The 12,785-nt window shown below is 41.1% G+C and overlaps 1 protein-coding gene across 3 annotated transcripts in view; it reads right to left on the bottom strand.

Moving 5' to 3' along the window:
• Positions 1–9,798, bottom strand: part of KDM2A (lysine demethylase 2A) — an 86,563-nt gene extending 76,765 nt beyond the window's left edge. Inside the window, exons 1-3 of one of the 3 annotated variants that reach the window (XM_039341057.1) lie at positions 9,711–9,798; positions 8,874–8,901; positions 6,384–6,488 (exon numbers count right to left, since the gene is read on the bottom strand). In XM_039341057.1, the coding sequence (XP_039196991.1) occupies positions 6,384–6,488; positions 8,874–8,901; positions 9,711–9,733 (156 nt within the window). In that variant the 5' untranslated portion in view covers positions 9,734–9,798. Of the gene's footprint in view, positions 1–6,383; positions 6,489–8,873; positions 8,902–9,407; positions 9,635–9,710 lie in introns of those variants that run through there. The other 2 variants (XM_039341059.1, XM_039341058.1) reach the window with 2 other exon arrangements.
• Between the last annotated feature and the right edge of the window lie 2,987 nt (positions 9,799–12,785).

Below are 12,785 nucleotides of genomic sequence, written 5' to 3' on the forward strand. Positions count from 1 at the left end.
CCCTTTTCAACAAAGAGCTCTATCTGCAGACATTTATTGTTCTCAATTCTCCTTCCACATTAAAATAAAATCTGCTCCCCAAACTCACTCCATACAATATACACCTCCTATCTTAAACTAACTTCCTCCAACCTTCTGAAACCTAGTGAATTTAAATTAAGGTTGAGCACTATTTTTGTTTCTACTAGATATAGGCGACTTAATACAATAAGAGTTGGAAGACCTTACAGGTCTTCTAATCCAAGCCCCTGCTCAATACCATTTCAAACAAATGGCTGCCCAATCTCTTCTTAAAAACCTCCAGCGATGGAGCACCCATTACTTCTGACAGCACGGTATGTTTACCGCTTTAAGCTATCTATGAAAAAAAATAATACAGGCGGGATAAAAAATCTAAAACAAAAAGTATGTCATAAGGCCTCAGGTAGAACAAGTTTATCAACAGGAAGAAAAACTGCCAAAGATGGAATTGGTACTTTAAGCTCTGCCAGACTTCTAGGATAATCTTTATTGTCATTTTTTTACTGTGGGCAGGCTGGCACACATTAAAAATGAAATTCTGTTGCCTGCTCTCAAAAGTGTACACATACATAACACACATGCAAACAAGCTATATACAACAGATGTATACACCTACACCCCTACATATAAATGCATATAAATATTAATCACTGACCATCTTGAATACATAGTGGAAAGAGGAAGCTTGAGAGTTCACAAGGTTAATACTGTATGGAACAAAACTGACTGAATCTGGTTGTTCTGCTTCAGATATCACAAAGCCTCTTCCCAGAAGGTAGCAAGGAAAACAGGTTGTGAAGAGGATATGAAGTTTCTCAGACAATCCTGTGGACCCTGCTCAAGCAACCCTTATATGTGACAGAGAAAGGCAGAATTGAGATTTTAGGATTCCTTCTCCAATATTCCTCTCCAACTGTAATCAGTGAGAAGAGAATTACAGGGCTATGGGCATGCATAGGAATTGGAAAGGGAAACAAAGTTGGATAATCTCCAAGAACAGACATCACTCTCTTGCTGCCCTCACATGGGGAGATCTAAAATAGGACATTTCTGAGATATGGACTCAGGGAACTGCACCCAAAGAGTGCTTTTCAACCTTTTTCTTGGAATTCTAGTTCTTTATACTTCAGTAGTAACTGATATTGCTTCCTCTAATAATAAATTATTTTTAGTAGCAAATATTCTTCCTTCCCCTTTATATTTTTAATATTCATTCTACAAAGCTTGGGGATAAATTTTGATAGCATATAATAGAATGTGTGAAGTTTAATAAAATAATTAAAATATAAACAATTCTCTTTTCTTGTGGGAATAGAATTAGTTCTTGAGTATTATAAAATTCACATAGAACTGGAGGGCTGATTTCCTAAACTCTTATGATCTTGGCACTTCAATAATCCAGATGTATTCAATTATACATTATTATTTAATATTCCAGATGTATTTAATATTCCACTATGTATAAATGACATAACATAGAACCAGGTGGTGATACACAGGTGGTGATTTTTCAAAGTCTTGAGTAGGTCCTTTAAATGCCAGTCCAAAAGTTGTCATCAAGCCACATTTTTAAAAATGACAAGGAAATTATTAAAGATGTGTAATATACAAATGTGAATTCTAATTATGTTTAAATCAAGTTTTCAATTCAAACTAATTGCTGATAGGTAGCTCCCAGCACACCAAAGTCCAAAGGCTCTCTTTAAAGATATACTTGTTTTGGGCTCAGCCTACTCATTATAATAATATATGTATGAATCAGTCTAATATTATTAGTTTAAAAAGAATTCTAAAAATCTTAACTTGTATCTGTATACATGCAATGAATGTGCATATATTAAAATTAGTGAGAACACTCATAGTAAAAGGTTACTTGAAAATACAATCACAACAGTGCTGTTTTAAATATTAAACTTCTATCTTTAGTAGCTACAAGAAAAGGTTCCTACCAATTTTAAAATGTGATGATGCTGACAACTAATAGCAGCCAAGCAGGGTCAGCATACTTAACACTAACTGATCCACATATTTTAAGAGAATGGCAATTATTTATTGTTCAGTATCTAAGTTATTCAAAATTATTAGCATGTAACAAAACTACACTTTTCTGAAGTTTGGCAGCCCTCAGCTTAATTTTAAGTACATACATCTACTTTGTTGAAACCTCAAATTGAACACATCATATCTTAAAATATGCACTCCAACTTTGCCTTACAATGCTGTTATAACATTTCCAGGCAGAGGATTAGTCTAGATCAGTGGTTCTTAACCTGGGCGATATTGCCCCCCAGGGGGCAATTTCATTTTTCAGGGGGGCGATGGAATGAAAAGGGGCGACATGGGGGTGAAGGAACGAAAAGGGGGCGATATGGGGGCGATAGAGCAAGAAGTTTTGGGGACATTTTTGAGCCTGTCCCTGCGACTCCAAGCCTCCTCCGCCATTTGGAGAGAGAGAGAGATAGAGAGAGGCACTTATGCTTCTCTCTCTCTCTCTCTCTCTCTGATGCAGATTTGCCCCCTCACAGGGCTCCTGGTTGGCCCTGAGCCCGGGTGCCCCGCCTCCTGGGACAAGCGCAGCCAGGAAGTCCATTTCCCTGGCTGGCCCTGTACCAAGTGCACGTGGCCGGGGAACCGTGCAGGGGATCCCCAGGATCCCCGCTGGGAGCAGCCCACCAGAGCCTCAGCCTAGCGGGCCAGCATTCCTGCAAGCCATGGCCCTGAGGGAGAGCTGCCCCTGCGATCCCCAGCCATGGGACCGTTGGCCCAGCTGGCCGGGAAGGTGCGCCAGAGTCCTGGCTGCTTTGAGAGGTGAGTAGAAGATGGGGGGCAGAGAAAGGGAGGGAGAGGCATTTTCCAACCAGACCCGCGGGAGTGCCTCCTCCTGGGGTCCGGCACCGGCTTCCTTGCCCTCCTCCCCCTCCCCTTCTTCCTCCTGTTGCCCCCCAGGCGGCAGTCCTGGCTGAGGTGGTGGTCGGCGGGGGCATCGCTCCCTGGGCGATGCTGGTGGGTCATGGATGGCCGGGAGTGTCATGCGTTGCGGAGCGGCCCCAGCTCCTCCAGCAGCTGATGGGGGTGTTCTGCAGATGCCCTGCGAGTTAAGCCCGGGGACGCTGGTGGCGCGAGGGGAGGCTTGGTGATGCAGCCGACGGGCGGGGCATTCTGCAGATGCCCCGTGGCCGACTTGAGCTCAGGGACGCCAGCGGCACGTGGGATGGCCTGCCAACGTGACCATGAGCCGGGGCGTCCCTGCAGGCCCGGCGGGCAGTGAAGCTGGGTGCCTCCAGCAGCGACGGGGTCTTCTGCTGCCTCCTGCCCCCCCCTGCCCCTTCGGTACCCTCTGCCTTTCATTCTCTCTCTCTCTCTCTCTCTCTCTCTCTCTCTCTCTCTTTCTCCTCACCTGGAGAAAAAAGGGGGAGGGAGGGAGAGGAAAGAGAGAAAGAGAGAGGGAGAGGGAAAGAGAAAAAGAGAGGAAAAGAGGAAAGAGAGAGAGGAAGCGCAAGTGCCTCTCTCTCCCCCTCTCCTCACCTGAAGAAAGAAGGGGGGAGGGAGGGAGAGGAAAGAGAAAAAGGGAGAGGGAGAGGGAAAAGAGAAAAAGAGAGAGAAAGAGAGGAAAGAAAGAGGAAGCGCAAGTGCCTTTCTCTCCCCCCTCTCTCTCCTCACCTGGAGAAAGAAGGGGGAGGGAGCGAGAGGAAAGAGAGAAAGAGAGAGAGGAAGCGCAAGTGCCTCTCTCCCCCCCCTCACACACACACACACTGAGTGGGGGAAGAGGACTGGCAGACCAAGGGCAGAAAGAGGGAGGGAGGGAGGGAGAGAGAGAGAGGGAGAGACCCTTTTGACATCTAAAATGAAGATAACTGACTGATATATATATATATAATAAAGGTAAAAAAGGATATATGCAGTGTTATCTTCATTTTAGATGTCAAAAGGGTTTTGCGGCTCCCAGTGTTTTGTTTTCGGTGGGAAACGGGTCCAAGTGGCTCTTTGAGTGTTTTGGGTTGCTTACCCCTGCTCTACCCATACAGTGGCTCACCATTGGCCAGAATGGGCAGTGATGGAGGGGGGAGTGCTTCTTTCGAAACATATGCTGTATTGTACTTTTTTAGCATGCACTCCAGTTCGATATTATATTTTCTTTGTGACTTTTTAATCCTTTTTACAGTGTGCGTGACTATATATACTTTCCTCGAATCTTAATTTAGTTTCAGAGTTTTCGTCTTGAAATTCTTAGTTCCTGAATTGCGGTTTGTTCTTATGCCCTTTTTATATTTCTTTTTGCATCTTAAATTTCACTTGTAATTCAATCATTAAATGTTACTGTTTTTCTTTTCGGGCATTTCACTTTCTTGCAGTTGAATTTTGCTTTCAATGGTCATTACATTTCAATGGTCATTACATTTAATAATGAAATACATGTATCACGAAGTTTGGGAATAAAGTGACGGGTGGCACCAAAATTTTTCACACAGTTGAGATATGGGAAAAAGACTGGAAATAAATTATTTGCATCATGTTTGCATAAATTGAAGAATTATTTCCTATGTTGTGATTGAGAGGTTATGTTGGGGGAGGGGGGAAATGACAACTTCCTCACTGGCTCAAGGGGGCGATTCGTTCAAAAAGGTTAAGAACCACTGGTCTAGATCAGGCATGTCAAAGTTGTGACATCACATGACATCGCGTGATGTATCACGACTTTTCCCCCATTGCCAGCAATGGGGTGCGCACAGTTTCAGTATGATGCATCTGACTCGCAGGCTGGCAGTTTGACATGCCTGGTCTAGATAATGTGTATGGAACCTTACAGCTTACAGTCTACGGTTCTATACGTGACCTTTCTAAAATAAATTATTTTTGACTAAACTTTTAGATCTGAACTTCCACTCTTCGGTAAAGGAATTAACACAAAGATTCAAGAAAAGGCATATAAAGATTGCCTCACAGATAAGCATAATTACAATGCAGTGCACACTATTTCTTGATAAGTAATTGCTATTACGACCACATTATCCATTAACTTATCTGAAAATATAGTCATATTCAGTTTGGAGTACACAAGTGCCTTCACTTTGCTCCTAATATCACAATCTTAATATGACAAGCATTAATCACAATTCCATATGGTATTTCATTTGTTTCTTGAACTCATTCTCTTTTGAGAGTTCCATACATAAGTTCTCTTATTAAGGTGTTATACTAGCACCCTTATCCCAAAAATTCAGATGAATTAACATCTAATTCTCCTTAATTATATATTGGAAATGCTTTATTGGAATGTAGGTTATTCTATCCTTTTGTAACTCTAGCACTCACAGTCTTTCTGTTTTTAAAAAATGTAAGCTGGACCTGATCTTTGATTAATCTTCAATGAAAAGACATTTAACTGATACTGGAGTATCCACCAAGCATGCCTTTGGTCTATAAAAATATAATCCAAATAAGTCTTTTGAATTACTATAAAAATAGAATGAGAGGAAAAATGCATGATTTTTAAGATTTTATAATTTAAAGCATCACATTACATTATTCCTAGAAGATAATGGAGCCAACACATTTAAGTATAGCAAGCTTTTTACAACACATTCCACTCAATAAAATGCTGCATATCAAATCAGTTGGAAAGTTTCAGTTTCAAAAGCACAGTAGTCTAGCATAGCTGGACAGTGATCAAATTCAAAAGTGAAGACTAGGGACACAGATATAGCACCTTTTGACAGCTCCTTAAATCAATTGTGTCTTTCTTTGGGACTGTAAAGGAAAGACACAATTTCTTAAAGAAGTTACAAACAAGTGTTATATGAACACAATGCATGCTTTCAATCACCTTTTCTCCTTTGATTCAAGATCACTGCACACTCAAAGATAGCATCAGGACTCATCAGATGAAGTCAAATCATTCTGAACACAAATACAATCAATTTCTCAGGAAGACATTTTTGACTTCCCAATTTAAAACCCTGAACTTTCCTGGTAGTTTCTCTTTGAAGGAAGAACCAACATAATCATGCTTACTTTTTTTCAATATAAGCTAAACATTCCTTTTATTACAACTTTTTTAGAGTCCTGAAAAATGTAAGTGAATATTTTAAAATTGAGAAAAGCATCATGCATTGTATCTATATTTTTATTTTTTCCTCATACTCTATCAAACACTGTGACATCAACTTTCCTAGTATTCTTCAAAAGGTATACCTAAACCATTTATTTTGGTAAGTAGAGTGCAAGTTATGTTAAAGTGATCTGACTAATCTCTAACAACTATAAAGCCACCACATTTGAAAGTGAATGTATTGAACATTAGAGTATTTATATGTGTAAAGTATACATGATTGAAGTGAAACATAAAAAGAGCACATACTAACCAGTCGTTTGCTATAACGGATCCGTTCTTCTTCAGGTTCCATCTCAGACTCTTCTGATGAGAGTGAGAAGGATATATCAGAACTACTATCTTCTTCCTGTTCCTCCTTGAGATCAGAGAAAGGAAACACTATATAAGAAATTCCCCTTCAATACTTTCTTTAGGCCTTCCAAAACATGTCACACCTTCAAATGTTTTGAATTTCAGTTTCTGCCATCCATACTGATCAGAAAATAGTTATCATTCAGATAACTAGAGTGTTTGCAATCTAAGTATGATCTGACAGTCGCATGAGAGAAGCATATCAATGTATTTATTAAATGTATAAGGCCATCATGACTCTGGATAGCATAAAACACTAAAATGAGGCCAACTCCATCATAACTCTGGATAGCATAAAACACTAAAATGATATAAACAATGAAGAACAGTACTGTCTGGACATAACAACAAAACATATCAATCTACCCTACAAGTCTACCACCAACCATGGTCTAAGGCTTGAGAGAATAGTCATGTTTAAACCACCCGAGGTTTCTGGGAGTCTGGTGGCATATAAATTTAATAAATAACAATCATTTGAAAAAGGTAGGTCAAGGGTCATATGAATTCATATAGCAGGTGCTGTGATAGAGAAGGCCTTTTTGAAATAATAGGAAAGGCCTCCTTTTCATCAGGTGACACTGATCAATGGGAACTCAGAGCATGTCAACTATGTCCAATTGTACAAGAAGGGGAGAAATGACATAAGACAAATGGTTCTCAGATTACCAAGTCCTATACCATGAAGACTTTATAAATGCCATCAACACTTTGAGTTGCATCCAGAAGCTTACCGAAAACCAGTGCAGCTTATGAATCAGACATGTTACATTCTGCCTGTGCTACTGCATTCTAAATCAGTTGCTTCTGAGGGGTCTTCCAAAATTTGTCCAGTGCTAATGCACAGGTGTATGTTGATCTATGGCACACAATAAGTTATGTTTTTTAAATGGGTTGAAAAATCAATTTAAAAAAAATATGCCCAATTCAAAAAAGTTTTCATTTATAGAAAGCATTTCAAAATACTAAGATTATAAAGATAGTACTCATAATTATCATCATGCCACCTGTAAAACAACTCCAATTTGACTTATTATGTATTATAATGATTTAATACATAGAAGAGTAACCCTTTTCAGCTTGAGGAATATTTAGTAAAGCAGTTTCTAATATTATATCAACTATCCTCAAACTGAATCAGGATCATCGAGACAATCCCAAGCAACTTAGAGGGGTGTCTTGGTCTTTAAAAGACTTCATCAGGCTTGCTCAGGCAAAGGAGGACACTGTAAAAACTTGTTCTGGGCTTTGCTCCTAATTCTGTATATACAAGCTCATAGTGGGAAGCTGCAGTAACTGCAAAGTATGAGAACCCCTACAATAATGGATTAAAGCAATGAGTAAAAATGATACTTTTATTTCATGCCCAATCCTAACATCACTGTAATTATGTTTACCCATGAGGACAAAGTTGTACAAATTCACCTACCAATATTCTGATAGGGGTTGCTACCATGCAAAGCTTGCGATCCATTGACTTATATTGTACTATAAACTGAAAGTGAGTCCTCTGTTGCCCTTCTACTCTTTAAAGCATAGCTAAGGTGAGGAATCCTAGGAGTTATATTTCGGAGAGCCACATGTTATCTAACCATGTTTTAAATCCATATTGATGTAATATATTTAGAAGACAGTTACAGCCAAAACAACAGCAGCAACAAAATTCTTTTTACTATTTTAAGATATTATACTAGTCACAATTTATAATTTTAACCATTATATGTGTTGCCAATTTGATGTTTCTTTACAGCAACTATTGTGAAGTGTATGTACTATAATCATAATTTTGCTGCATAACTATAAAAGGATTCCTGTAATTAAAAGTGTATACAGCAAGATAAATCCAGTATTACAACTGCCTGACACCAAAAGCCTATTTAGGAATAATAATGTACAAACCACAAAACTGATGAATGAAGAGAGGATTCATTATTGTATAAGTAACACAGGAATCCATCTTTGGAAGCTCTATATTAACTTTTATAAACATTTCTTAAATAAAAATACATGTTAAGACAAACTGCCTAACTTGTTTTAGCCACAGTTTGAAAACTAACAAGAGTTAAGTTCTGCCTTGGTGATTTGAAGTATAATTAGCAAGAAGGAATTGGGTGGAGTAAGGGAAATTCAGAGAAGTCTACTTGCCCCCAACACCAATCTCACTTGTTGTCCCAAGGTCCCAGAGCCAATAAAATAGTTCAGAACAATACTGTTAAAAGGAGTCAGAAATTAGGGAGAATAATTATCTGGATTTTAAGCACTAGCATATTACATAATTTGCACTGACACAAATGCAGTGAAACACCTTAGTTTTCACCACGGAGAAGAGGAAGTATTAAATATAACATTGTTTGCAAAACTACAGAATATAAACAAAGTTAGCTCTTACCAGGGCTCTGATTTTCCTTTGCCCCTTTCTAGGGCAAGAAAAAAAGAAAAAGGAAAAAAAATCAATAAATTCCCAATCGTCTTCAACAGCTGGACAACTTTCGCATCCAGAAAGAGCAGGAAGCCTTCAAATACAAAGAGTAACCAATTTCCTTCTGTGGAATGGGGGTTGCCAGGGGAGATCTTGGAGGGCATACCGGTACTATATCCCGGCTCCTCTCCACAAGGCCGGCCTTGGGGGGAGGGTGTCCTGAGAACTATAGCCTCTCTTCACCTTAGCTCCCAAACGACCAACTCTGGAAGCAGTAATTCGACGCAGGAAAAAAGAAAAACTCCCACAAAGTCCCTGCCGCGACATAAACTCTCTCCCAGGTCCGACTGGGATAATAAGATAAATGAGCTTTCCCCTATCGATTTGGCCCCACAATCCCTGGAAATCCCCCATTCAAGACCAGTCTCGCCCACACACACCTTCAGCCTTCCCAATCTCTCAACTTGCCTCTCGAGCCTCTCTGCCCATCCCTCCGATTCTCACCTCAGTAGCCTTGGCTCATCTCAAACGCCTCCAGGGAGATTAGCCCAGCCCCCTTCCCACGAGACTATCGGCCCCATCCTGGGCTTTTTAGGGTGGCCCCGAACTCGCACCCAAACCTCAATCTTGTCGCTTCCACTTCTATCACCCCCCCCCGGGGGCACAGTTACAACCTCCCACTACAGAGGGCCACTAAGCACCCTCGCGTCGGTTCTCGGGCCTCCTAGTAACGCATAGGTCAATCACTCAACCCCACCGTCATTCGCCCCCCTTCCCTTCCCGCCGCCCCCAGATTCTTCCCCTCACATAGAAGCAGCAGCCGCCGCCATTTTGAACCCGTCAGACTCTCACATACACACATATTCGGCCGCCATACTGCGCCTGCGCGGCGTACCCTTCCCTCTCTGACCCCTCCCAACAAGCCTCCCCATGCGCACGCGCGCTTTTCTCCACCTGGAGTTGAACCCTTTTTAACTGCGCACGCGTATAAGCGGAATCTACTTTTGGCCTATACTTGACCGGTGGATACGCATGCGTAGTATTTATTTATTTATTTATTTAATCTATCTATCTATCTATCTGTACTTTACCTATCTCCCTTCCTCGCTTCCTTCTCTCGTCCTCTGATTTGACCGGAGCTTTACGTAAAATTGTGGCTTTCTGTTGCGCCACCTACTGGAATACTACCATTTCCGAGGCATGCAAACGTTGATTGTCTCTGCTTCACGGAGGGAAGAAGTGCTGCGAGGTTCCGTTCGATCTGGTGAACTGATCCGGAATAGGGAAATTAAGGATTCTGTTTTACATGTTACGCCCGCAGGCTAATTCTATCGCAAAGAAGCTTTATCTGATGCAGTTACCAAGTGAAGTAGGATGGGGGGCGGGCATTAAACGCATTACTAGGCCTATTTAAAAAAAAGTGTGCTTGGGGTCGTATCCTATTAAGTACAGCGCTGCGTGTTTCTCTCCTCATCTTAACGGAAAAGAAGAGCAGCCTCTCCAACCTTTTCTTTCGGGAACTGAAAAGTAACTGATTCTACCGCATCGTTTTAAGTTCTAAAAAGCAATTAGAAATTTGCTACTAAATAAAGAAAAAAACATGTTCTGGCTGGTGTGCATTCGCTACCCGTTCTCTTTCCCAACAATCCTGATCAGGCAAAGCCGGTTTTCTGTCACAATTCTGGATCGCAATGAGAGCGTAATGAGAGGACCATTTGGGTTGGAGTCGTCCTTCACCAAGTAATACAAGAAAAAAAAATGCCTCATGTTTCAAAATCTGTCCATAAAGCGTTTTAAGGGGGGAATATATAGACTGACACCTATTTAACAAAGCTAATTAGATTTTGCTGATAGCTGTTGTCATTGCATAATTGCTTTAGAGTCAATCAATGTTTTCAGTTTCACAAAGGTGAAATGTTACCCTAATATTTTTGAGGCAGAATTGAAAAAAATCTTCCTGAAAAAAAAATGTCAGTTATAGATAGTCCACTACTTAGGACACAATTGAGCCCAAAATTTCTGCTGCTAACCAAGACAATTGTTAAGGGAGTTTTGGCCCATTTTATACCTTTCTTTCCACAGTGACTCGCTGCAGTTATTAAATTAGTAACACAGTCGTTAAGTGAATCTGACTTCCCTATTGACTGCTTGTCAGAAGGTCACCAAAGGTGATCACATGACCCCAGACACTGCAACTGTCATAAATTCTAGTTGCCAAGTATTTGAATTTTGTTCATGTGACTGGAGGATGCTGCAATAGTCATAAGTGTGAAAAACAATCGTAAGTCATTTTTTTCAGGGCTGTTGTAACTTCGAATGGTCACTAAACAAATGTTTGTAAGTTGAGGACTACTTGTATATTGAAATCAGGCTTTTGCAAGATGACAAAAGTTTGTTTCAGAAAGTTTTTTTTAATACTCTAAATTTGAAATGAATTATGCATTAATAGAGATTGGCAGTAAAAGCAAGGGTCACTTAACTAATTTGTTATGAGTAGACTAATTGTATGTTTCTCCAATCAAATATTTTTCAATAGTCCTAGGTGCAGATAAACATGCATGAAATTGGGTTGTCAGTATATTATTTATTTTAAAAATCTGAGTAAGATGCATGGGGTTGAAATGCAATATGTTTACTGTGAACAATTCCACTGTAATGAATGAAACTTAATCATTGTAGGAGGTATATTTCTACTGAGATTGAAATGTTCTCCAGCATGATTGGATGGAGAATCCACAAGTGGGTTGTCTTAATCTTCCTACTTCAATAAGACTAAGTCTGAAGTGTAGACACGCCTCTGCTATGCAAGCACACCCCAGTTTTAGACTTAGTCTTTTGCTCTACAGACACGTTTTTCAGCTTCCAGGAGCAGAAGGATTAAGACAGGTTGTACACCCCTGGTTTTCCCTTCCTTTCTTTCTGGACATTTGATCCATTCATCATAGTAGAATTAGGATTGTTTGAACTTTCTTGATCAGGAAGATCCTACCTGGGACTTCCCACAGGCTACTGCCTGCCCGAATTTGAACTGCCTCACTTTGCATGAGTCATCGTGCATTTAAATTCCCTTTCGGAGGATCAGCTCGCTTCCCTGACTGGTGCGCAGCCTTAAAGCCTTGATTCTCAAGCTGGTCGCATCAGGCTGACTGTGAGTTGGCACAGCCTCTCCTGGCGCCTCCTGACCGAAGAGAGTGATGAAGAGGCTCTGCGGCACCGCCAGCTAGCTGATCAGCACAGAAGCGTAGAGGCGAGCAGCAAGTTACCAGCAGGTCAGGAATGCCTGGACCCGCATAGCGCGATCACTGTGCCTTCAAAGAGGAGCCTCAGGAGCTTCCTTCAGGAACTAGGGATCAATTATGGAGGTGCGGCCCTCAATTCACAGAGGCCTCAGCTAGACTCTTTCTCCAGTCTCAGAAGCCCTCGTCGGTTATTTTTAGTGCGCTTTAGTTGTGGCCGCCATTTTGTTTACGGCCACGATTTTGTTATCTTGGCTCTCTAACGTTTCAACTGAGCCTGGGGAGGGCAAGCTCGTCCCCACAAGGATGCATTGCCTTATTGATTGACCCCACTCCCCCTCGTCTGGGTTCCTAACCATCCTCCAATTGGATTCCTTGAGGGAGGTGCGTCACTTCAGTGGTGTTCACAGCGCTTGGGGGGGGGGGCACTTCACCACTGAATTGATCCCTCAGAGGCCTGCTGTCTCAGACGTTTGATCATTAGGTCTCTCAGACAGGAAGTTTGACTACCCCAGATAGATAGTGGCAGTTTAGCACAAGTTATTAAAAAAAAAGGGACAGAAAGCAGTTTACCTATCACTATGGCAGACTCCTTCCCTCTGCCCTTACAGGACACTACCGAGCCCCCCGCCAAAAAGAAGAACAT

This window comes from Crotalus tigris, unplaced genomic scaffold (genome assembly GCF_016545835.1).
Source record: "Crotalus tigris isolate CLP2741 ecotype Arizona unplaced genomic scaffold, ASM1654583v1 scf7180000017764.6130737, whole genome shotgun sequence".
In the NCBI taxonomy this organism is placed as follows: Eukaryota; Metazoa; Chordata; class Lepidosauria; order Squamata; family Viperidae; genus Crotalus; species Crotalus tigris.